The sequence below is a fragment of the Anneissia japonica genome, unplaced genomic scaffold (assembly GCF_011630105.1).
Source record: "Anneissia japonica isolate Jap-2015-1 unplaced genomic scaffold, ASM1163010v1 scaffold284975_len822289_cov185, whole genome shotgun sequence".
Classification (NCBI taxonomy): Eukaryota; Metazoa; Echinodermata; class Crinoidea; order Comatulida; family Comatulidae; genus Anneissia; species Anneissia japonica.
This window is the reverse complement of record NW_022699685.1, coordinates 473280-500329: the sequence shown is the minus strand read 5'-3', so window position 1 is coordinate 500329 and position 27050 is coordinate 473280. Positions and strand designations below refer to the sequence as shown.

The window sequence follows — 27050 nt, the reverse complement described above, 5'->3', positions numbered from 1 at the left end:
TGGTCATGATGTGCCTATATATATACTGTCTCTTATACACATCTAGATGTGTCCTTGCTTTGGGCTCACACACGTCAATGCCCATCCTTGAAATCAATATACTTAAATACGACATTAGTGTACTGTAGATATTCTACATACAATATATAGGCCTATACCTTGCTTACCCTTTATTAACTTTGGTTTTGTAGATAATAATATTAATAATAATGATAAGGATTATAATGATGATAATAAAATATATTATATAATGGTGAAATCTAGTTTTCGGTGTTTTTTTTTTCTTTTTTTTCTTTTTTTTTGTTGTAATTTTCATATCTGCTTAATATACAATTTTTTGGAAAGCACTTAGAGGATTTCAATCGTACAGACAAACATAAAAATGACAATAATAACGATGATTATAATAATAATATTATTACAAGAAAGACATTGATAGACTGCAGAATTTCAAAACTCTGCTGCTCGCTTAGTCTTTTCATGTAATCCTCGTACACACTCTGCTCCTCTCATCAATGAACTTCATTGGCTGCGAGTTAATAATAGAATTATTTTCAAAATTATTCTCACTATTCACAAATGTATCTATGGTTTTTCTCCTAACTATTTATATGGTTTTCTCGACCAACGTATCCCTACACGTACAACACGTTTCTCTTCATCTGTACATTTCATTATACCACGTTACAACAAGAGAATTGGAGGTTTTTCATTTCCTTGTTATTAGTATTAGTATTAGTATTTAGATACGCTATTCATGGAAAACTATATCATAGCGTTTACAGAGTTGAATAATGATTTGAAGCAATAAGCTCAAGTTAATTTTGAAAAAAAGATATGTTTTCAGTAGTTTTTAAAAAGATTCAACATTATTTGTTGTTTTAATAACTGTAGGGAATTTATTCCATTCTATGGCCGCTGTTACACTAAAGGAACGATCACATGATCTGCTATGAACTAAGGGGCATGAAAGGCGAAAAGGGTCTGATTCAGAGCGAAGATTTGGTCGTAATGTATGACGAATTTTTAAACAACTACTGAAATATATTGGTGCTTGATCACTGAGACATTTAAACACAAATAAAAGAATTTTAAATAAAATGCGTTCTTTGATGGGTAGCCAGTGAAGACAATTAATCAGTTGTCTGGCATCACTACGTCTGTCTTCACGATATATGAGATTCTGAAAACTTTGTAGTTTCCTAATGTGTGCCTGGGTAACCCCTGTAAGGAGACCATTACAATAATCTAGTCTAGAGAGTACATGACTTCTCACTGCATGGTTACATGCGTCTTTAGTAATGTACTTTCTAATCCGTTAATTGTTATGCTTCTATACTTTGGAATAATCTTCCAACTGACCTTAGAAATATCTCTACTCCTAATCTTTTTAAACGTGCACTCAAGACTTTACCTGTTTGCGTAAGTTTCTTTATGCTGCTTTTTCCTTTTGTGCAATATAAATACCCAATACCAGTACCAGTTACAATAGTAATAACAAACATAATAATTATTATAATAATAATGTATTATAGATTGATTGACTGGTTGACCTCATGATTGTGGTTGTTTGTTTGGGTGGCCTGTATAAGGACATAAGCCTTCAGAAATCTGATATTTTATAAAACCTACAAATTGTAAAAAAGAAATGATATTTTGGGGTTATTCCAAATTAGGACTTCGTAACAATTTTTTAGATTTGAGAATTTCGATGTATACATTATAAACTTTAATTCTAAGTACGATGACTTTGTTTAGTGTTTTTTATATATAGGGGCCTATCTTTGACCTTAAATTGTATTTTACTTACAGTTTTATGTAATAATATATAACGAGTTTTAGTTTTATTGTATCGTTCCGCAATATAAGAATGATTTATCTGATTTGCTGGTACAATATATGTATAAAGTTGGTAAACAGCTTAACCGAAAGCATTAAAATCATGCCTTTTTTGTTCGACTTCTGTCGTGGAGCTCCTGTAGAAATCACTGTACTTATAGCTTATTTAGCTATTTCACTTCTCTCCATACAAGGAGTGGTTTTCACAGAGTATGTAGTTTTGTTGGAACTAAATTCAACATCTGAGGATGTAGACCCATATTACACTCAGGTATTAGTGGCAAATTGGACCACAATTTTTCTTGTGTGTCAGTCTCTGCCAGCAATATTTATTATGCTGTACGTGTTAACATGGAGCGACCGCTTCGGCAGGAAATTCACAATGATTCTTCCAACTATAGGATTGCTAGGGGCATCCATCAGTTTTACTATCGTGTACGTATACGGACTACAGATCGAGTACCTTCTTATCGGTTACCTTTCAATTGGTTTGACGGGAAACACCATTTTGCACCGATCTGGTGCCGGTTCCTATATTAGTGATACATGTACCCATTCAAATCTAACACTTCGAATGACGATACTTCTTGGTATCAATTACCTTGGAATTGCTCTAGGACAGTTATGTTTTTCCGTATGGATAGATACCACCGGATTTCTACAGCCTTTCATATTCATGACAGCTTTACTGGCTTTTTCTATTTTTTACACCGCATGTTTGATGGAGGAATCTATAGATCCTAGGCAAGTGCAGCAGGAGTTTTCTTTCAAAGATGTTGTAGCCGACATAATTAATGTTATAATGAGCAATAGAAACAATCGTCGCAAATTAATGTTGTTGCTCATGAGTGCTCGTGTTGTAAACTCAGTCATGATAAATGCCTTTTTCTATGGGATACAACTGTACGCTATCGGTCCGCCTTTGTACATGTCTACAAGCGCCGCCGGTTATTATACCTTCGCATTCCTTCTATCAAATGCAGTGGGTAAGTAGGCTGAATACAGTTTACAAGTACATAAAGAACATAAATTTTAGCATGTTAAAATACAATCATAAAATTAATATTAAGAAAATTAACTGGAGTACAAAACGACTATCTACATTGATCATCAAAAATTTCAGATGAATACAATTGCATTTCCATTAACTTAAGTCCTTATACGAGTAAACTTCATTCTACCAACCGACCCTTAGCAAAGAGCAACTCGAACAAGCGCCGATGTTTATGCGGTTCCCCTTACCCCTCGGTCACTCTACTCGCCCCACAATATTTACCCAATTAGTTTATTATTAAAACTGTCAAAAAAAATTTAAATTATTTGTAGTAATGTTATGGGGATCGACTTATGTATGGTAATACAACGCCCTTTTCATTCGGAAATTACAATGTCCGCTTATATGCCAGAATGTTACGTACAGGACAATATAAAATAAATGACAGCAGCACTTTTGAGACTAACAATATAGAATTATGTTGTTGTTCTATACCAGACCAACGCGGCTACTCTTTTTATTCATCATGGTACAGGACAATAAAGGTGCACCAACAATTAATTTTGAAGATATAAGATTGTCACACCCTTTATCAAAATCCTGGTTAAAGAGCTGAAGAGAGAGTGCGAGAGTAGCGAACTAATATTTTGTATTGACTAAAATTCTGTTCAGACTATCACATTTTCTTTGACAAAAAAAACTGTTGTATGCCCATATATAGTTGATGTGCCTATATATGGTCATGATGTGCCTATATATATATATATATATATGGTCATGATGTGATGTCATCATGACCATACGCATGACACTTTTTTTTATAGTTTAGACAAGGCCTTACAAACTACTGTCAATTTACATTGCCATTGTTATTTAGGAATGCTGTTTATCACCAAAGCATTGCAGAAGTATATCCACATAAGCGACTACGCTCTCATCTACCTGGGGTCGTTTTCAGCTATGACGTCATTGCTGGTCATCGCTGTCGCTTCCTCTGTCACTATTGTATACTTGTGTGAGTTACTGTCCATTATAAGACCATAGTGTATTGAGTTTTTAAAAATAATTATATCTCCAAATTGGCTTTAAATTAAAACTGATTATTATTTTGATATTATTGTTTCGGATTCCCTGAAGTGTGTGACAATTTCATGAAGAATACAACAACATAATGACAATGATTAGAAAAAGAAAGAAAATTCACATTGTGTAGAAATATATCTCAATCTCACTAATTATTTCTTCCAAATTCAATAAACAACAGTAAAACAATTCATAATAGATAAGTTTGATAATCTTGATCACAACCTGCTTTCAAATTTTAGGCAACAAAACGGTGCAATGGTTTTGGGTCCCTGTAAGAATCTGTTTTTGTGTTTTTTTTTTTGTTTTTTGTTTTTTTTTTTTTTTGTTCTTTTTTTTTTAACTTTAGACGGTGTTTGTCATGAATGCAAGCATAATTCTGCAAGTCCTTGTTTGCTGGTACTTTTCTAAACTGTACATTCTGCGGCATCATTGAAAAAATTTTACATTTCCATTTGTCGAAAGTCTCATTAATAATTTAGAATTTCAGAATCTTTAAATGTGTTTTAAAATCCGTCCTACTCTTCGAAAAGAGAGAAGATTTTAAGAGATTTTCTTGTGTAACAGAAAGGTTGGTCGAATTTTATTTTTGACGACGGTATAAATGCAATAGTAGACGTTTTCTGATCATTATGTATTAGTATTATCGAGTGTTTAGAAAAGTGCTGACTTTATTAGGTATAAGCCTGTAATAGTGGATGAGTACTAAGATTACCTTCATATACGGTAGTCTCATGAGTTTAAGATGATACAATGGAGTACGCGCTCAAAATATTAGTTTTAAAAGGTTCAAGGTTATTTATCTATATTGCGCAAAATACGAGAGTTTTATAAATTGTCTTAATGATATGATACCTATCTGGAATGGATATAGTGTCATTCTGTAGACTGAAAAACAAAAAGCTTTGTACTCTTCCTCACTGTGCTTAATACCAAACATTGAGAGTCATATGCAAGTCTAAATGTAGGCCCTCACTGGGCATTTGAATAGGTTGACTTTTACCAGGGAACAGTGAAATATATACAATACTTCGTATGAGTTGATGGTAGTAGATCATGAATTTGTGCTATAAACACCATCGTAATTCACAAATCCGAAATTTATCATAAATTAGTTGCTTCTCAAAAATGTAACTTTTTAAATAAATGGAAATTAATATAGATTTATTGAAACATCTCTCTGGATATATAATTTATTAGGCGTGTATACAAATACATCAAGAATTACAGACGCCTTGCTACTTAACATAACCAGTGGCATATCTGGAAGTCTTAAAATGGGGAGGGTGGGGGCTGATGGAGAGCACTAAGGTAAAGTGGGAGCCTCAATTATTGAGTGAGGGGGCGATAGCTCGCGAAATAGGGTGATATAAGGTAATTTTTAACTACATGTGGGAGGGAGTGACCGCACCAGTAGACACTGATAATAATATAAAATACTATTTTCTGTAAAAACGTTAATATAAATAGAGATGTAACTTTGAATTTGTTTAAAGCCGTGCCATTGACTGCCATGGCTGCCCTACCGAAAGCAATCATAGAAGCTCAACTTCCAAAGCTGGTGGAGAAGAACGAGAGAGGTCAGTTTAACTACTTCTTAATGGTCTTTGAATGTGTGGTTGATATGTTTTTTTTTAATAGAATAAAATTACATTTTTATTTTATTAACAAGAGATTATACAGTGGTCCCTTTACAATAACGGTTCCTTAAAGACTAGGGACCACTGTCTTCCTTGCTTAATGTTACTTACTGGTGCTTTAAGTAGTAACACAGAATTAAACAGAAACACGATTTGTACTTAAAATACTTTAAAGTTTCGGATCCAGGAATTTGAAATAGGCGGGGGGGGGGGCAAGGCAGGGAATTTAAATGGCCGGAAATGGCACTCAAAAAAAATAAAATAAAAATTGAAAATAATTTTCTTCTCCATTTTTCTACAATTTTGAAAAATTGACGGGGGGCGGCGGGTCGGCTGGGCCCCAATTGAATCCGCCACTGATTTCAAATAGCATGTCGTTTTGTTTTTCATTTAGACCTGTACTGCCTCAAATAACATACTTTTTAAAAAGGGCAAACATCTGATACATGTATTAACAGGTAATAATTTTGCAATTAGACATCAAAGTATACTTAACAAGTAAAAAGGTTTTAGTATAACGTATTATCTTGAGATTATATATAAAGAGGCGTTTGATAAAATGAATCAATAGGGCCTACATTAAAAAGGTGGGCTACTGCTTCAAATTGTAGCAATAGTTCTTGTAGTTCACTCGAAAAATTATAGGCCTACGACTAAACGCAAATTAGAATCTGTCGCCCTCATAATGATGTGAGTTAAATACGTTCTTCTAAAAATCCACAAAACATAAATTTTAATGCTTCAACAATTATGAATAGTGTCCTTGATTAGATTATGATACGTCTCTAAAATGGTGGTACTCATCCGTATACATTACGCTTATCTCTTATAACTTATAAGTTAATGAAACTACTAAAATTAATCGGGGTTTTTTGTGAACATTGCACGATTAACCCTGCAAAACTTGCATAGATAAGGTCAACTGTAAACATATTTGATAGGCAGACCCCTATTAAAAATTAAACAAAATATTAAAATTACAGTGTTAATTAATTGCACAGAGAACCTGAATAAATTGTGAATAAAATTGCAGTATAAAAATATAATAGGGCCTATAAAAATAGATTGGTACAAAAATAGTCTATGTAAGATTTTAGATTTAATATCTAATTATTCGGCACTGCAAATTCTGTATGCTGGTATCATATAGATTTTGACACCCGTGAATTTTGCACACTTGCCTTCCTAGGAGAATTCGACCAGAGCCAACTTTCTGGTAAATTTGAAATTAGTGTGTGGGTTTTTTTCAAAAGAATAATTTAATCTAACAGTTAATAATTACTGAAGTTAATGAATATTCATAAAATTATTTTATATTTCGTTATGAAGGAGCTATATTCGCTCAGTCTGGTGTTTTGGACAACCTCGGGTTCCTACTAGGACCTGTTTGGATTGGCGTCACATACTCAGCTACCGTAGAAACTATTCCAGGTCTTATTTTCTACATAATGTGTGCAGGAGCTCTAGTTACAATGCTTCTTATAGTGTAAGTATTGACCATATTTATTTCATTATATTTTGTCCAAAACTAAATAACAATTACAAAGACACTGGTATAGGCATTTATAATAAAGCAACAGATAAAGTGCCTTCCTCAAAGACATAAGCAAAGTGCACAGCGAGGGATTGGGAAACCTCGAGGTTGGGAAACCAAACCGTTCCCGCTGCGTCAAACCGCTGGGTGCGTAAAAGTGACAATCATCACAAACATTTTAATAAGCAGGTCAGATGCCCAGAGCCGAAGCTGCCCTCTTTATTTTTATGGTTATTAAGCAACTAAATATATTTTTTGCAATGCTTTTGCACACTGCACCACAGATGACTAAGTAATACGGCCGGTGGCTGACCACTATATTCATTATTTACCTCGACAAATACATATTGACTACTGTATACTTGTTTCTTTTTAACAGATATATTCAACTGAAATTTGGATCTGTTGAAGAAATGCTGGCCAGGTCATCCAAAACTGAAGAGGAGTATATCAGCGCTAGTGAAGAAACCTATCTTTTATCGACATCATCGATCGGCCTATAGGGCTAATAAAAGATTAACAACTGAGTAAAAAAGAATTGATGCAATTAACGAGGGAGTGATATTACATGATGCTTCAGGGGTGGATTTAGGGGGATACCGGGCCGGCCGCGGCCTCCCCCACCCGCTCATTAATATTAATTTTCTTTTTTTTTTTTTTGGAAAGTTAAAAAAAAAAAAAAAGAAAGAAAGAAAAAGAAATAATTTCTCACCCAAAATGCCTCAGAGGTTATTTTCAGGGTCTAGAAAACAACAACAAAATTCGCCAGGACAGGCCCCAGGCCCCTAGGATAGTGTTGTCTCGATTGGAAACACATTCTCCCCCCAACCCCTTTCCGGATGTCTCTGGCTCTGCCCCTGTGCTTCAGAAAGAGTTATATGCAATGACAGTAAATCCATAATTGACGTCAGTGCCTTTTTAACATAGGTATAATGGACACATTAGATATGAAACCACCTGCTACAAATAAGAGGAAAGATATAATAGGCCAATTTTAGTACTCATGATGTCTACAAGATTTAACACAACATTAACAGTGACTGATACCATATTAATGTGTGGGAAAGGATTTGCATTCAGGGGTGGGGCTGATGGGCATTCCCAGAAAACTGGAAGCCATCAAAGAACTCCCTTGCCTGCAATTCAATATTCTCGGTCTTATAGATAATAAAAATAACGACAATTATAATGGTAATATAAACGTCTCTTCTTTTATTTATATTTTCTGGAAAAGACACAGGGTACACTATGTGCTATACACAAGGAACACAAAAACAATGACGATAAAGGATAATAATAAATATTATTAATATTAATCTCACTTACAGCAGTTTGATCAAACTTATTGTTTAATGTATTTACTTATTTAGATTGTTTCTTTTTCATATAATTTCATTTTTTTTTAATGTTACTTTTATTCCTGATTAAACACAACTTTTAAATAATCTTTATTTAAGTGACCTATTTATCTTAACAGACCCCATCCCATGGAATATAAATCACAAAAAAAAAAATGCTAAGAACTAGAATTATTTCTTAATTACAATTTTCAAAAAGTTAAAAAAAAAAAGTAAAAATGTTACCATTTAGGCTTTGGGCCTCTTATACGTTCCAATTCTTTTTGCCTTTTGGATTCCAAAATTGTGTCTTCCTCAAGGCGCAGCCGTTCCATTCTTAGTTTAGCTAGTTCGTAGCGGTATGGTGAAACCACCTCTTCTCCATCAACAAACTGTTGAGATGCCACAAGATAGTTATAATCCGAAAATGCCTTTGATGCAGGCTGGTGACTCGAAGCTAAAAAATTGCTTGACTTCCCTTTTGAGATATTTGAATGTAGAGGTTGACTTAGCGCATTTCTCAAAGCTGATTGTCTAGATGTTACGGGGAAGAAATTGCTTGCATTTGGAGGAATTGCTATCTCAGAATTAATACGCTTTTGAGCAAGTTCAGTGCCCAGCATTCCAGTAGTTCTTGAATGCGGTGATATAGATTTTGTACTCACCCCGAGAGATTCAAAAACAGGAAACTCTGCATCTTTCCTCAGGTGTATCGGTTCTATATACCACTGCGACTCTGGAAGATTTCTAGATTTATAAGTGGTTTTTTTCTCGTAGTCCTCATTTTCTTTCAAGTCACTGTCAATGAGCTTTTGTAGTTCATTTTCAAAAGCCATCAAACTTTCTTCATCATCACTGTCTCTGTCGTGGGCGTGACCACCATAATTATGCTCTGTGAAACTCACACTTTTGTTGAGGCTTTTATTCAAGCTGCTGTTTAAACTTTGGAGATCCAATGACAATTCGCCATTTCTTTTCCTTCTGTCCTTCTTAAGACTACTCTTCTTTCCATTACGAAGAATGCTGCCGACACTATCTGCGAGTCTTTGTGTATCTGTTGAACGAAAACCCTCATAGATTTTACTCCCTGTCTCATTTTTCAATGTATTTCTAGCGAAAATAGTTGACTGAGACAAATTACCTGTACTTAATGTACGTTCTGAGTTGGTCTGGTACAGCCTTGGATTTTCATATCTGCAAGAAATTTCCTGGGTTAAAATTACAGTCAGTAGTAGGCCTAGGCATAGTAGTAGTAGTAAAACTTATTTGTACTGTACTTCAATTGTTTATTTTTAATTATTTTTGGTTAAGCTAGGATATTTTATGTTTTCATTCCATTTCTTGTGTTCATTTTGTGTAAAGTGCTTTGGCCAAGAAGCATTGTTTTGTATTAAGCACTCTATAAGACCAACAATAACATATTATTATTATTATTCATTATTATTTTAGATTAACCTAGGTCTAGTCCTAGCCTAGTGATATTAATATATGTTGGTGTAGGGCCTAAATACTTTATAAAGTTCATTGTTTAATTTTTCTTATTTGTTAAACAAAGACTTTGGAAATCAATGCTTTAGAACTGATGAGAAAGTGTCATTCAGTATTAGGCCAAATAAAATTAAAATTAATTGCTAGTTAAGTTTCACGTCCACACCCTCATCAAATTCTGGAGCCTCATGAAAAAATTTACTATTTGCTATTTTTCAAAAAAAAAAACATTAATTTTTTCATGTACAATAAAAATAATGACTATCTGAAAGAATGTTGTCAAGCTTAGGGCACATAGAAAAAATTATTAGAGGGGAGGGGGTGTTCCTTTTTGTATTTTTAATCGGAACAATAGAATAGGCATATTGATGTGTTTTTTTATCAATGAGGGAGGAACCGTTTTTATTTGGCAAGAATATTGTAAATATTGTATAAAAACTGGTTTAATTCTATAATTTTTTAAAGAAAATGTATTTCCAGTCACAAAACTGCATTGTTTTTTTTTTATCTTGTTGAAATGATGTAGCAAAAAAATTTATTTTTTTTATTCCCGCATCAATATTTCCCAAATTTTTTATGCAGACGGGAGTGATAATCTAACAATTTTTTTCTATGTGCCCTAAGAAGGGGTGGGAACAAATGGCAAGAATTTCATTACAAAGATTCATTTTATTTCATTTATAAAAAAAAGATTTTTACTATTTACCAGCCTGTTTACCATTAGTAGTGAGCTTTCGATTCACGATGGTGGGCAATGGGTACGGAGAGCTACCTGACCGTCACGAACGCCTCTTATCCTGTTGTGAAAACATGTTTCGATCATTCTACCCGCTGCACGACGGTGGCTCGTACACAAAGGCCCTCAAGTTAACGTTGAATGAAAACTTTCTTGCAAACTAGCCTAGCCTGGTACGCATTCTAAGAAACAGAGAATGCTGAATTTACGTGTAGTTAAGTGAAAACACTGAAAATGCATATTTTCTTGATGATGCAGAATTTATGTTTTTATATGACATAAATACGTCAAGAAATCCAGATCCCCAGTACAACAATTATGCCTCATTTGATTTAAACGGATACAATGATGACGAGTGTAACAGTTAGGTTAGAGGCTGCTTGCACAGAAAGCTGAAAAGCCTAGGTTTCGTCTGTCCATGCATCACACACAACTTAAACATTCCCTGGTTCCCGGTGTGTCGCTTCCCGTCATATTTTAGACCAAACGTTAAATCGAGAGAAGACCGTTCTGGACTTGAACAAGAGACGGAGGGTACTGAACTTACACCGATGCGCAGATACATTTTTGTACCATTTTACCGTCCTCTCCTGTCTACCATCATGAATTGAAAGCTCACTAGTATACGCTAGGACATTAAAAAAAAAAAAAAAGTAAATATCCTCACCAAAAAAATAATTTCAAATCCCGGACATGACACTAACAATTAATTTTATTTGGCCTAAAGGCTAAAGAAAGAATAAATAAAACTACGACACACACATTTCACAAACATGGCAACTACATTCAATCGTGTAATGGTATTCTCTCATTGTTGTCTAGCCTTTGACCTACTGTACGCCTAGGTCTAGGCCCCTAGGCTAGGCCTAACTAGACTGAGCTCTATCAATCAGAACAGTGCGTCTCCGCCCCCCAACGATTGGCATGCTCTATCTCCGCGTCCCTGGCAACCTGGTAACTAGCCTAGGCCCAGCACAGGCTAAACTACAGGCGCCCTAGGCCTACGTTCATTCATTCGATTGTAAGATACAATGGGAAATACCTTATCGGTGTTGCTGTACCATGCAAAACAAAGTCTTTATCCGGATTTCTAGGCCTAGTAAACATTCTTAGAATTAGATAACAGGTCGACCGCCGACACAAGAGAAAACACACAGCATAAACAAAAAGTCGTCACGCTTCGCTAAGGATGGGTGCGTGGTTTGCGCATGTCCAATAGCGATCAATCATTTTTTCCATAACAGAAATGAATTGCCTAATAAGCAATTAGTAGAGCCCCGCATAGTACACTATAGGAAAATTATTATACGAAGGTTAGATTCAATGCTTGAAAAATTTTCCTGTGGGCCTGCAAGGCCCGAAGGAAATTTTTGAATAATTTCTATTTTAATTGGGTTTTTTTTTAATCGAATATTCAGCCATGGATTTTTCAAGTCCAAGTCAGATATGTGAGACATGTGTTGGCTTGGTGTGGGCATATTTTTATGTTTTATGGTCTGACTGCCCGACGAGCTCTGTCCGGCGGTGGTGGGGGGGGGGGGGCTTGACCTTTCCGGTAGGGGGACTTAAGTACCCCCTGTCCCGCCGCAACTGCAATGAATACGGGTGTCCCAAAGGAGGGGTCCTTAGTAGGCCTATGTATTTTAACACATATCAAATTTTAATCAATTAAGTCAAACCTAAGGCTTTTAGTACAATACTCGCGATTCTGTGAGGTATCCGGGGCGGATCAGATCATTGAGGTGTAAATACATCCTACTCCATGATATTTGCAGGAGGGGGATGCAGAAAGAAGGGAAACTCCTATAAAAATAACATAAGGATGTGGAGCAATGAAGTATCTAAAAGTCTTGAAATGGGAGGGCTGATGGGGTAGTGCACGAAGGTCACGGGGGTGGGGTTTAGAGCCCACAAATGTAAAAATTTACCACAAAAATGTAAAAATAACAACAAATGTAAAAACTTTGTACCCACAAGTGTTAAAATAACATCAAATGTCAAAAAAAATCTGTTTAACCAACAAATTTCCATTTTTACCTCAAATGTCATAATGTCAACAAATGTATAAATTCATTCTAATATAAGTTATTATCAGTTGTATGGGTATGGCATGTGTGTGCGTGAGATTTTCCTACTAAGCATTGAAACCTTTTACAGTATATTGAAGGACTGCTGAGCAGTTAAGGGCCCGGTTGCGCATTTTATTACCAAAGCAACTTAAGAAAATAGGCACAACATAATATTGATATGTATAGATTTAAAACAAAAATCGTGTGCCAAGTTTCTGACGCCTACTATGGCCGATCCTCCAGTCATAGGCCTACGGTCATTATTGACGCTCATTCTTGCACTGGGATAAAACTTGCCTCAGTGTGAATACTTTACATTGATAAAGGTGGAAACGCCAAATGCGAATAAATTTAAAAGTAATGGATGAATAAATAAAAACAAGAATATAAATATGCAAGGGTGAAGGATTGATCATCATAAAAAGCTGTAGGCACAACGATCACTGTCTGTGAGGATGGTTTTAAATCTATATGTAGAGCATTAAATTGTAAATTTAATGCTCTATGAGTCTAGAGTGCTCTTAGTCTAGGTTCATGTTTTTTTTTGTTTTTTTTTTTGTCCGTTTCCTTCCGTTGTTGTCAAGCGCCTATCTATAATGAAGTATGGGCCAACTAAATGTACTGAAATAACTTAATTAAACTGATTCAATCAAGCAAATGCTTGTCAACTGGTTGTGAAGGGGTACAAGATACAATATTATTTATGAAATTGTTTGTATATTATGCAGTTATAATGTATGAGGGAAAATCAATAAACTGAAACTGAATTATATTTTCATTGCTGCGAAGCAGCCAATTCATATTCTTGACAGCAACCTCTGAAAGGTCATTGTTTGTCAAAAAACAAGTGCCTAAGACGACTGAAAAGCGGAGTTTCCTTCTTTCGTTCTGCCGGGTAAAATAAATTACTTTAGGCGACGTTTGTAGACTAACCTTCTCGTACCAACGTCCGCATGTTCGCGCTCTCTAGGCCTAGACTAGCTAGGATGGTATAGCCCTAGCCTTGAAGGGACGAAGGTCCCAATGAAAAACAACGTCGCTCTTTGATAGCCTAACATTGTCTATTTAACATCACAATAATTCATTATTAGACCTATAGTTGTTTTTGAATTGTACTCCACAAATCTCAGCCGATACCTCGCACAACTCGTTAACGTCTAGTCTCTCGCTATCTATTGTCGTGACGTCATGGCTCGCTGGCTCACACTTGCGATGTCTCGCACTTGTGATCAAATAACACGCTGGCTCGCACTTTGGCAACACTCTTTGGCAGTCAACTCGCCCCTAGAAAACCTGCCCTTGGAAACTTGCCCTATAAAAAATGTACACTTCCTAGACCATGCAGTCTTCAAAATAAAAATTGTAACCTTTGGTAATCAACTACACCTTCCACATACATAGAAATTTTTGAAACTTTATTAAAAAAAAACCTAAACCATAATTCACCATAGACACTTTTTGACAAAAATGAAAAATTACTACTGAGAAGTGTTCTAATATAGACAATGGGTCGTGTCTCATATTATTTGTTATAGTTTTATTATTCATTATTTTCACTTGACTTGCATAAATAATTTTGTTCGAAGAACATTTATATGCAGTTGTACTTCGCAGCACTTCACTTGCAATTTGCAATTTCTAGTTTATAGTATTACTTTTGTTGAGGTCTCCATCTCAATACAACAAGGTAATAGAGCCACAGGCTTATCATAGATAGAAGAAACACCGTTTTCTTTCTTTTAATAACACAAAATGATTTATATCGCCAGATATGTTAAATTTTCAGTTACGGATAATAGATGCATATTCTGGTATTTAGGACCATAATTATTCTACAACCAGCAATTTTAAGGATGTGAAATACAATTAAATTTGGGAAGAATTGGATATATAAAGGTAACAAAGTCAAAAGTCTGGAGTATCATATCCGTTTACCATAGTACTAAATACTTTGCAGTATTACTAGAGCATATAAATTAGAGCATATGTATCTGATATATTGACATATGTATATGCTCGTTATTAAGGGTCAAAGGTCAGATATGTCATTTGCGATCACTTTCGGACAAAACGCTGCATTAGAGCAAATAGATACAGTACATGTATATTCCCGACGATTGGACACCAAAATATATGGTCTCTGTGACTAACGGATAAGGAGATATCTACAGGGTAGATAGGGTCAGAGGTCAGAAATGTCTTTTTTCAGTCACTTCTATAGACAAAACGTTGCATTAGTGCAAACAGAAACATGCATGTTTTGAACACGCCACAATTAGGTCTCTATGACCAACGGTTATGGAGGTAAGAACATACTGCAAGGTACTATAAGGTCAATGGTCAGCTAATGTAATTTTATGTCACATTCGGACAAAACATTGCAATAAAGATGTACATGTTCTGAACAATTCAAGAGCCAAACTTAAGTCTTTATGCCTAACAGTTTTGGAGATATGCAAGGTATCTATAGGGTCAAAGGTCAGAAATGCTATTTCCAGTAACTTTTGGACAAACTATTGCATTAGTACAAATATAAACATGTACATTCAGAACAATTTAAGACCAAAAGTAAGTCTCTACTACTTTCCATAAATTTATTCTTTAATAATAATAATAATATAAACTTTATTTAGTAAATCAAATACATATCAAAATACAATATAGAAATATTTTAAAATGTAGAAAAACTAATGTAAAATATTAGGCCAGCTCTGACATATTCTACAATTTAAAAGCAACTTATCACAGTCTTTACAATCAAATTTTCAGACAAATTTATACACAATATAAAACTGTAAATAGATTTACGCATAAATTTGACACCAAAACTATAGGAAGACCAGAATTAGCAAACATATCGGAAGCACTACAAAATTTACTATTTTTATTTTACGCAAAGCGCCATTTTGAATTCAAAGGAGCAACCGGCATGGGGGACAACAAACGGCCACAAATTGTATAAGAAACATTTTACGAAGCAGTGGCGGATCCAGAGATGTCCAAAAGGGGGGCCAGAAAGGGGGGAGCCGAAATTTGGGCCGATCGAGACAACAATGTCCTAGGGGTTCCGCGAAATTTTTGTGTTCTAAACGCCCGAAAATAACATTTGTGGCGTTGTGGGCTATCATTTCTTTCTTTTTCTTTCTTTTTTTTTCTTTTTTCCCTTTTTTACCTCCCAAAAGGGGTGGGGGCCGGGGCCAGCCCCCCCCCCCATAAATCTGCCCCTGCGAAGTGCTTCCTTTTTAAAAAAAAAAACCATTCCTCCTATTAATATTATGGTGATGCTAGATTTTAGCTCATCGACTTTGGCCACTCAATTTCAATTCATTATTTTTCATGAATATTTTGCTATTTAAAATATTTAATGTGGTGACCAATAACAAAGATGGAATCTTTATGAATAATTGACTGTAACAAATATATTTTTATTTAATTAAAGGTAAAATGCAGACTACTAAAACGACGAAACAATATGAAATGTCTGCAAAAAAGGCTTATCATTAGAAAATGAACACAATCAACTCACTGCACTTCATTCGATATTAATCGTTTCAGACTGGAACAACATGCTCATTGAATTGTAAATAATTATCCTTCCAGTTATCGTAGGATTATGCTTAAACAATAAAAAGCACTATAAAAAACAATTTCATCGTCATGGGGGCCTACTGTAATACACTGGAAAACAAACAGCTGCATGTTTAGTAATTATTCAGACCCAGACATTAAAAAGCCACGATCAATAATGTTTTTATCGTTAAAACTCTATAGTTTCCTTAAATTTTTTCCAGTTTAATGCTTCATTATTTTTATTTTTCATGATGTGCAACGCACACACGCTTTTTCGTGCATTACATTTTTTGGACAAAATGTTACATTAGAGCAAATATAAACATGATGTCCCGAACAATTTGAGACCAAAGTAAGTCTCTGCGACTTTCCATTGCCAAGATAAATGATATTCACCCTCGCATGTATTTGGAAATAAGAGCAGCACAACAAAAAACAGGCCACAGTCAAGGGTTTCGCATTGCACACCTTCCATCAAACACCAGGAAAATTATCAATTGTTTTTACTTTTATGTTTTAAGTGTTTATATTATATTATTTTATTACTATCATATTTATTTCAATTTATCGTATTTGCTTTTTCTGAATTTGGCCAGTGGCCCCCTGCTGCACCAGTCGCGATTCGACCTTATTGATGCGACTCAACATTTGCTGGCGTAACGCCAACTCCATTGAGCCACATACCCACAAGTTCAAACCATGGAGGAATAAATTTATTCCTCCATGTTCAAACAGTGCGTAAAAACTGCCAAACGATATCGAGCCACGACCGGTACAACAGTTTTCCAATTTTTTAAATATTTTATTTATTTTTATTATTTATTGGAACTCTTAACAATCTCATGAAATCATCGAGCGATTCTGAACTTTTTATTAAAGTAGTAAGCTTGTTCCACATGACAACAGCACGGCAGAAAAAACTGTATCTGAAAACATTTGCCAGTGCGCAATTACCAGAAACGAGGAAACGAGACTGATGATAACCATGAACTGGAAAAAAAAAGGGAAGCAAAAGGACAGGTTCCACAGACTCAATGTCCAAACAAAGGGAAAACGCCCAGGACATAAAATATCAAGACATCAGAAATACATATAAAACTCTCATATAAAAATACAATATTAATTTTTTTTTTATAAAATGGAAAAAATTGAAAAGGAGACATAAAAAAAAAAGCAAATAAGAGCAGCACAACAAAAAACAGGCCACAGCCATGGGTTTCGCATTGCACACCTTCCGTCAAACACCAGGAAAATTATCGATTGTTTTTACTTTTATGTTTTAAGTGTTTATATTATATTATTTTATTACTATCATATTTATTTCAATTTATCGTATTTGCTTTTTCTGAATTTGGCCAGTGGCTGCGCCAGTCGCGACTCGACCTTGTTGATGCGACTCAACATCTGCTGGCGTAACGCCAACTCCATCGAGCCACATACCCGCAAGTTCAAACCATGGAGGAATAAATTTATTCCTCCATGTTCAAACAGTGCGTAAAAACGTGTTAAGAGTTTCAATAAATAATAAAAATAAATAAAATATTTAAAAAATTAGTTTAGAAAATTAGCTTAGAAATGTAATCAGATAAATTTATGGGAATTTGCTGGAATTTAGCTTTTGCGAATGTAACAATATCCTTGCTTTTCCTACGTGATTTAAGTGATTTTAGTTTAGTCGCATAGCCGTCGGAAGCATTTTGCAAGTGGTTCGGCCATTATAGTCAGAGCGGGGGGGGGGGGAAACTAAACAAATTTTGTTGTAAAAGTAGGGTGTTGAGCATCCACTATCAGCCCCATCATGGTTGCTGAACAACTTTTTTGCAACTCTGAATGCCCGGAAATAATGCTGAAAATTTGTAGAGCCGCTAGCCCCTCCCCTCAAAGAAATAAAATGGTACCTCTTGATGCCTGGAAATACAAGCTGGCAAACCTGTATAGCCACCACCCCTCCTGTCTATTGGCAGACAAAGATTTGAAGTTAGTGGGGACTAGAGATATACCCACCTCTGCCCCATATGTGGGCCCGGAAGTTGAGCAAAATTTTGGCAATAACTAAGTTATTGTTATGAAAATAGGCCTATGTAGTACAATATATACCGTACTGTACATCATAAATTTACTAAATTTATCTATATTGAAATATTTGCTCTCAGCGTACACTATATTCCATATTCTAAGTTTTGTGGCATGAAGATATCCCCAGCAGACTTGAGAGTGTGTGAGTAATGTTCATGAGGTACTCTCCCATATATAATACTAATAGGAAGATTTTTTTTAAAGGCATCATATTCTTACTGGTATGACTCAAGAAAAAATAGAGATAATAAAGGCCTATGCCCTGTACCTGATGCTAAAGAGTAGGCACAGAAAAAAAACATCCAGGTTAAAAATGATATATCTGGATACAGAATGTGGTAGCATTGACCAAATTACAATTCGTAAGATTATTTTAAATCATGGCAATAGACAAATGTAGGTCTACTGCGAAAATGATATTGTTCAAAATGTAATTAAGTTGCTTATTCCTCCATGAATAAATAAAGTGCAGGAAACACGAATATATACAAGGAATAACAATGATAACTGTAATTATATCTACACGACGTGCAGTATATAGGCCTAGAACATGTTCTATGAATACACATGATACAGTATGCTGAATTATCTATGGAAATACAGTACCGGTAGGCCTCCTATGCCTACACAAATAACGTCGCGTTTCGACAAACTTACTGCTAGTACAATTTAATTGATACTTACCAAATTCAGACTGAAGCGTAATCAATTATCGATCACGCTCCAGGTCAGTTACATTATCACTTGAATTGTTAAAATGCTGTAATTAAATCCTGTGTTTTCTTCTGGTAGACCTTACAGCGATTACACTCAAACAGACCATGTAGATACCTCCATGTACAGATCTAACCGGTGATATAGACAGAGCGCTAACATTCAAGGGCTATCCAGCTTTTTTGTAAAAGAGTGGGGAGAGGCACAATTTTGTTAAATGTGGCTAGTTTTACAGGGGTTCCGTGGTCACACCGTGGAAACTTTGTTTACCTGGATGCCCAGAAAAAATATGAAATAATTATGATGATGATGACGATGAAGATGAAAGTTTGTTTAAAGTGAGTCCAATTTGGAATCAATGGAAAATAAAGGCCCCGGTAAGGGTGCAGGGAAAAATCCCCTAGAAAAATCAGTAGTTTGGATTTGGTATAGACTAATTTGGGTTTCTATATTTAGTCTTATAAAATAGTAATACTTCCAGAGAGCAAAGCCATATCTTCCCATTGAGCACGGGGACTAAAAAGTTGGGCAAAAATTTGAGGGTTTTGGTTGTAGCGTATAGGCATATTTGGTATTGATTTAATTTTAGTTATAGTTGCTTTGCATTGCATTGGAATTGTTGATTTTGTCGGGTCGCCAACCCGTTCAAATCTCGACATCCCCCACCACCACTCGTCTAACACCACGACGAAGTCATCGGACTAAATTAATATTCAAATCTAATCAAAGACGTTATTATGATTGCTGTTCCCTAATATTGTAGTCTAAAAGTATAATTTTTGGATGCCCGAAAATAGCAACTGGCAATTATAGAGCCAAATACCACTAAACCCCAGCAAGGGGCAGAAACAGCATGCATGATGTGAACAAATTATGAAATTATGGCATCTTGATACCCAAAAATAGCATCTGGCAACTAAGAATAGCAAGTAACCAGGGCTGACTTTGTCCGCATAATAGCCTTGTGTGGTGACTAACCCCAACATTTCATACATAGTTAATTGTAATTATATGTTTATACAGTACTTCTAAACATTGTCAAAATTACAAATTTTTTTTGAGGGTGTAGACTTCTGTTATTTGCCATTCTCTCTAGGCCTATTTGATATTTTTAATTGTAATATTTCTATCTTTAATGTAATAGGCCTATGTATGTAATATTTAATATGTGAAACTGAATGTTTATGTAATTTTATGTACTGTATTGTTAATCTTTAGACATTTATTTTTTATATCATTTTGTATTTTTAAGGCAACTATGACATTTCTTTAGCATTTTCATAACCAAGAATCATCATACGTGCAGTAACCTAGAGTTTCGTAGCGAGGTATGGTCACCTCACAAGGTTAAATATATAGATAAACTTGAAAATGATGCCTGAAAATTGTTGAAATAAACTGCATAAATGACCCAGGTTTTAACGAAAGAGCGCTGTACAGTCAGAGTAGGCCCACATCTTATGTTATAGCAACACCGGTATCTCTGCCCACAAACATCTGAATTACCTATAATACACGGCGCGTCCCTTTATTACAATTTGAGAAGTATGAGAAAAGACGTGCAAGGATATGATTGGTTTTCGGCACATGAAGTAGGTAGATTAAAGTAAATACATCAAAGACAATTACGTTTAATTTTCTATGATACATCACAGCGATTAATAGATCGATGATGACAAATATTACTATATAGAGTGCAGTGGCGTCGAGAGGGGTCTCGACGCCACTGCCGTTTATTCATCAGATTATTCTGATACATCTACATTGCAAAAAAATAATCACATGGAATCATATTCATGTATGTGGGTTTGGACAAATAGGGTCTTAGGAGGAGACTTAATTTGAGGAGCGGCCGAGTGGGGTCCCAAGTGAAGGGGAGAGGGCGGGGGGGGGGGAATGTGAGGCGTTGTCCCGGGGCCCTTACTGGCTCTCGACGCCACTGATAGAGTGTCATATCCGGCAATCTATAGGTACTATTTCCCCAAATTTTACCACCTCCGCCCCACGGCGGAGGTAAAATAAAAACATCAAAGACAATGTTTTTAAGTTTTATTTTCTATTGTACCGTACATCAAACATATCAATTAGATCTATATGGTTGCCAAAAAAATTGATAAAAGATCATGAGAATTTGTTGGCGCTTTATTTTGACTATATATATATATATTTTTTTAATTATTATTTGGTGTGGCGAAGCTACCTTTATTGGCCACAAATGCATGTATTTGACTATATGTGATGAAGATGAATTTTACTGTATAAAAGTGTCATTTCCTGTTATCTACAGGTACTATTTCCACGGAATGTCCCCCACCTTTCAAAACAGATCTGCGCCCTTGCACGCACCCCCTACCGCCAAATCCTGCATCCGCCCCAAATCATACTATCATTTAATAATATACAAGAAGTTATAGTTAGTTACAGACGTACATCCTATAGTCGGAAAGATTTCATAGCCTAACGTAGGTCGACATTTAGAAAGAACAATATAATACTCGAGCGTCGCAACTTTGCGAAGTGTCTCTTGTTATCGTATCGAACTCGACTCGAGTCAATCTGAGACGGCCCGAGTCGAGTTGAATGCAAATGTTTCGTACAGAAAAAGAAAAAAAAAAACCGCGAACGGTCAAGTTTAGCCCATTCGTGTGGTCTTTGTTATGCGTTCATGCAGACGATGTAGGTCAAATTTACGAGTTTTTGCTGAAAATAGAGGTAAAGTTTTCATTATGTTTCATATCTCCCAAAGGATAACAAGTACTGGATAGGGACACTATCAGCTAAAGGCGGTGGACTTCCAGCTTAATGTTCAACAGCAGGTTGTGAAATTCATAAAACGAACGGAAGAAATATACAAATAGGCACAATTGGGTGAGGGCGCCCCACCCACACACCCTTAAAAAGAAAATTACTGTATATTTATTTTCGGCCATCTTCAGCCACCATGCTGGGACTAAGATGGTATGACCCTCCTATACTATAAAATTTCCTCCCTGGGCCCCTTCTATTTTGATTTCCTGGAGCCACCATTCAATAAAGAAAATTAATTGCTCGTGTAACCACTACATCGAAACACTTACTATTCTAGTTCATAAACCATATTTTCTGTCATATCTGTGTCAACAACTAAATTGCATTGTGGTGTATTTAATACAATCACAATGATCTGACATCACATCATGCCTAAGATATTTATTAAGTTTATTACCATTACAATACTAAGGTGGCGTACAAAGGTTATTGACGAACCACGGTGAATTGACGGGAAAAAAACTCGTCTCGGAGAATCAGTGCCGCCAAATTCCGTCTGACTGGTTTGTTAAATTCACTGTGTCAATAGCCTTTGTACTTAACATTATATTCCTTTAATAATAGGTCCTTGTATTTATGTTGTACAGTCGTATATTAAACTTGATTGCATGCCAATCAAATTAAAATTTAAAAAATTGATTGAAGTTAAAATTTCCACAAAATAGGAAAAATCTACAACTCGTAAAATAGTGATAACAAATGCATTAGAAATTAATAGTTAAGAGAAAAAGCCAATATAAAAATTAAAGAAGACATAATGAAATGTTCAGTTAAAAATCTGGTTTAAGAGTCATTGATTAAAATTTTATTAACCCTACCATTAGGCCTATTAAACATTACAAAGTTTAGAATATTTTTTATGAATCATTTAGTACAGTCAATTTTTGCTGTTACTGGCTAAATACATGATTAGTAGGGCTATACGACATAACCATTTCAGCCTCGTTGGTTGGGACTGAGGTGCCCACATTTTGAAAAAAGGGCACATCCAGATGGCCGGAAATAGCACAAAATTTAATTTCGCTTTAAGGGTTTAAATTTGCAGCAAGTAATCAGAGTCTGTTTGGCCGTATTGTGTGTGGTGACGACAGTTTGGCCGACTCCAACCATAGGCCTATGTTTTATATATTGTATATACTATAAATTGTTAATTTATTTTTAACATCTATATATTTTTTTAAAGTAATAAAAGAGAAAAAGTGGTGTGGCCTTTTACCGGTGTGGCCGGTGCGGTTTCGACGGCGGCCCTGGTATGGGCATAGTAGCCAAACTCGCTTTTTTAAACACTAAAGGAACTTTTTTGTTGATAGGCTATGCCAAATTCGATCTTTACATCATTGTTCTTTTATTTAAAAGAGAACTAGCAAAATGATGTTTTGTTCTAGAGGAGATTTTTGATATGCCATTAATAATAGAATCAACCTGAAAATACTTTTTTTGCAATTGTTTATGAAGTTATAGCCCATATACGATTTTACCTTGACGTAACTGGAGAAAAAAGTAATAGTCCACCGGAAATACGGATTTGACTGGACAAAATTGCAACAAAACGTTTTATGATCTAAATATAAACTTAATTATATCAAGGTAATTCAACAAAAGGACGCACATCTCGGGACCTGTCTCTTATACACATCTAGATGTGTATAAGAGACAGATGTAGGTCAAATTTACGAGTTTTTGCTGAAAATAGAGGTAAAGTTTTCATTATGTTTCATATCTCCCAAAGGATAACAAGTACTGGATAGGGACACTATCAGCTAAAGGCGGTGGACTTCCAGCTTAATGTTCAACAGCAGGTTGTGAAATTCATAAAACGAACGGAAGAAATATACAAATAGGCACAATGGGGTGAGGGCGCCCCACCCACACACCCTTAAAAAGAAAATTACTGTATATTTATTTTCGGCCATCTTCAGCCACCATGCTGGGACTAAGATGGTATGACCCTCCTATACTATAAAATTTCCTCCCTGGGCCCCTACTATTTTGATTTCCTGGAGCCACCATTCAATAAAGAAAATTAATTGCTCGTGTAACCACTACATCGAAACACTTACTATTCTAGTTCATAAACCATATTTTCTGTCATATCTGTGTCAACAACTAAATTGCATTGTGGTGTATTTAATACAATCACAATGATCTGACATCACATCATGCCTAAGATATTTATTAAGTTTATTACCATTACAATACTAAGGTGGCGTACAAAGGTTATTGACGAACCACGGTGAATTGACGGGAAAAAAACTCGTCTCGGAGAATCAGTGCCGCCAAATTCCGTCTGACTGGTTTGTTAAATTCACTGTGTCAATAGCCTTTGTACTTAACATTATATTCCTTTAATAATAGGTCCTTGTATTTATGTTGTACAGTCGTATATTAAACTTGATTGCATGCCAATCAAATTAAAATTTAAAAAATCGATTGAAGTTAAAATTTCCACAAAATAGAAAAAATCTACAACTCGTAAAATAGTGATAACAAATGCATTAGAAATGAATAGTTAAGAGAAAAAGCCAATATAAAAATTAAAGAAGACATAATGAAATGTTCAGTTAAAAATCTGGTTTAAGAGTCATTGATTAAAATTTTATTAACCCTACCATTAGGCCTATTAAACATTACAAAGTTTAGAATATTTTTTATGAATCATTTAGTACAGTCAATTTTTGCTGTTACTGGCTAAATACATGATTAGTAGGGCTATACGACATAACCATTTCAGCCTCGTTGGTTGGGACTGAGGTGCCCACATTTTGAAAAAAGGGCACATCCAGATGGCCGGAAATAGCACAAAATTTAATTTCGCTTTAAGGGTTTAAATTTGCAGCAAGTAATCAGAGTCTGTTTGGCCGTATTGTGTGTGGTGACGACAGTTTGGCCGACTCCAACCATAGGCCTATGTTTTATATATTGTATATACTATAAATTGTTAATTTATTTTTAACATCTATATATTTTTTTAAAGTAATAAAAGAGAAAAAGTGGTGTGGCCTTTTACCGGTGTGGCCGGTGCGGTTTCGACGGCGGCCCTGGTATGGGCATAGTAGCCAAACTCGCTTTTTTAAACACTAAAGGAACTTTTTTGTTGATAGGCTATGCCAAATTCGATCTTTACATCATTGTTCTTTTATTTAAAAGAGAACTAGCAAAATGATGTTTTGTTCTAGAGGAGATTTTTGATATGCCATTAATAATAGAATCAACCTGAAAATACTTTTTTTGCAATTGTTTATGAAGTTATAGCCCATATACGATTTTACCTTGACGTAACTGGAGAAAAAAGTAATAGTCCACCGGAAATACGGATTTGACTGGACAAAATTGCAACAAAACGTTTTATGATCTAAATATAAACTTAATTATATCAAGGTAATTCAACAAAAGGACGCACATCTCGGGACCTGTCTCTTATACACATCTAGATGTGTATAAGAGACAGATGTAGGTCAAATTTACGAGTTTTTGCTGAAAATAGAGGTAAAGTTTTCATTATGTTTCATATCTCCCAAAGGATAACAAGTACTGGATAGGGACACTATCAGCTAAAGGCGGTGGACTTCCAGCTTAATGTTCAACAGCAGGTTGTGAAGGTATATTTTGGTAAACTTTTTGTATGTTGTAGATATAAAATTTAACTATATATATTCATAAAAAAACGTTTTGTTGCAATTATGTCCAACTTTGGTGCTTCAAATCCGTATTTCTGGTGGACTATAACAAAATATCGTGTAAATAGCGCCGCGTATGGTATCCGCCGCGTACGATCTTTGCGCAACCATGGTTGTAACTTGTTTTTGACAACCGCTGATGCATATCAAGTCGTAGGTATATGCATGATCTGGATATCAATGGCCTCTAAAGGCCAACTCAGACAGCGTCGGCCGACGCAGCCCGACCCGATTTATCGTCGGGGACAGTCTTAAGCCGTCGTGAGAAATATTAAACACGTCTAATAATATTCTACTACGCGACTGCCCCCGACGCACACCATCGCGTCTGCGTTCAACTCACACAGACCCGACGCGACAACAAATCGCGTCGGGCTGCGTCGGCCGACGCTGTCTGAGTTGGCCTTAAGAAGCTTGCGATAGCCAAACACATACGTGGACCAGCGCTTTTAGAATATGGAATAAGCATGGAGGAAATATATTAAGAGGAATAAGCTACTTTACAGTAAGCTTCTTTCATGTACATGCGTAATGCTTTTACAATACTAATTAATAATTATACTAATAATTTCGATTCTAATTGACAACACGCAGCATATTTTTATTAACAAATTGTCGGCGCACAAATATCAAACAGAAAAGCGACTACGATTAGGTATAGCCACGCACCGCTGCGTGCAGCTGTGTTTACCCAATTTTTAGCAACATTATGCGGAACATGTCATGCATACTGTTACCAAAGGTCATACGACACTACTAAATGTCGATAATGGTGAAACAAGTTTTTGTTTATCATTTGTTTATCATTTATTTATCTTTAGCATTTGTTGACGGGTCCCGACTAAATTTGTGCCTCCCGATTTAAAAAGAAAACTATTATAATAGGCCTAGCTACTCAATATAAAATTTGTTAATTTCTGCAGGAAAGATTGAAAATACACCCTTAATTGTTAACATGCTAGCCAGATCTCTCAGCGTAAAACATGATTAGACGTGCAGCAGCCTCAGGTATTTATTTTCGCACGATATAGGCCTACCTGTTAGTCGCCATCCGTCTGTCACGTGGTCTGTTTACAATATATAAATTCGCGCTGGTCTAGTCTATAAATACCAGACATATTCAAATACACTGGGCGCACAGCCATCTTGAATAGTTGAGTTGGACGACATAAGATGTCTGGACTTCAAAGACAAGTAATTACTTTCGAGTACGAATAACAGCAGCCAATTAGGCCGAATTCAAAGAAAGCCTAGCCTCCTTTGTGCGCGTATGTGGGGGATGCAGTCAACAGAGAAAGAGTAGTTAAATTGGGATTTTAAGTTGTCAACGTAATTAAAACACCATACACTTCAAAGTGATGGAGATTTAAATAATTCATATAAAATCCAAATCTTTTAAAACTGAAGTTAAAAATGTGGGGTTTTAGGACCGATAATCAGTGGCGTAGAAAAATATTTTTCATTGGGGGGATGATTGGCGTGTTA

The 27050-nt window shown here is 35.4% G+C and overlaps 2 protein-coding genes across 5 annotated transcripts; one reads left to right on the top strand and one right to left on the bottom strand.

The window, feature by feature from the left end:
• The first annotated feature begins 1916 nt into the window (after positions 1–1916).
• LOC117103091 (proton-coupled folate transporter-like) lies at positions 1917–8281 on the top strand. Of its 3 annotated transcripts, XM_033243589.1 has the most exons (5): positions 1917–2825; positions 3711–3848; positions 5413–5496; positions 6886–7042; positions 7470–8281. In XM_033243589.1, the coding sequence occupies exons 1-5, from the start codon at positions 1943–1945 to the stop codon at positions 7591–7593; spliced, it is 1386 nt and encodes a 461-aa protein (XP_033099480.1). In that variant the 5' UTR covers positions 1917–1942; the 3' UTR covers positions 7594–8281. The 3 variants fall into 3 exon arrangements, with proteins under 3 accessions (XP_033099480.1, XP_033099481.1, XP_033099482.1); XM_033243590.1 differs by lacking the exon at positions 3711–3848; XM_033243591.1 differs by lacking the exons at positions 3711–3848; positions 5413–5496.
• A 388-nt stretch (positions 8282–8669) lies between these two features.
• Positions 8670–11854, bottom strand: LOC117103044. Of its 2 annotated transcripts, XM_033243510.1 has the most exons (3): positions 11694–11854; positions 9569–9621; positions 8670–9481 (listed from the first exon to the last, which is right to left on the bottom strand). In XM_033243510.1, exons 1-3 carry the CDS (start codon positions 11756–11758, stop codon positions 8670–8672), a joined length of 930 nt encoding a protein of 309 aa, XP_033099401.1. In that variant the 5' UTR covers positions 11759–11854. The 2 variants fall into 2 exon arrangements, with proteins under 2 accessions (XP_033099401.1, XP_033099400.1); XM_033243509.1 differs by having other exon boundaries at positions 8670–9621.
• Positions 11855–27050: the final 15196 nt, after the last annotated feature.

Excerpts from the sequence above, each read along its gene's own strand:
- LOC117103091 (XM_033243589.1), top strand. The coding sequence starts at position 1,943 with ATGCCTTTTTTGTTCGACTTCTGTCGTGGAGCTCCTGTAGAAATCACT. Across the intron at positions 2,826-3,710 it reads CCTTCTATCAAATGCAGTGG|GAATGCTGTTTATCACCAAA; the intron begins GTAAGTAGGCTG and ends ATTGTTATTTAG. Across the intron at positions 5,497-6,885 it reads GGTGGAGAAGAACGAGAGAG|GAGCTATATTCGCTCAGTCT; the intron begins GTCAGTTTAACT and ends TTCGTTATGAAG.
- LOC117103044 (XM_033243509.1), bottom strand. The coding sequence starts at position 11,758 with ATGTTTACTAGGCCTAGAAATCCGGATAAAGACTTTGTTTTGCATGGT. Across the intron at positions 9,622-11,693 it reads GGTACAGCAACACCGATAAG|ATATGAAAATCCAAGGCTGT; the intron begins GTATTTCCCATT and ends AATTTCTTGCAG.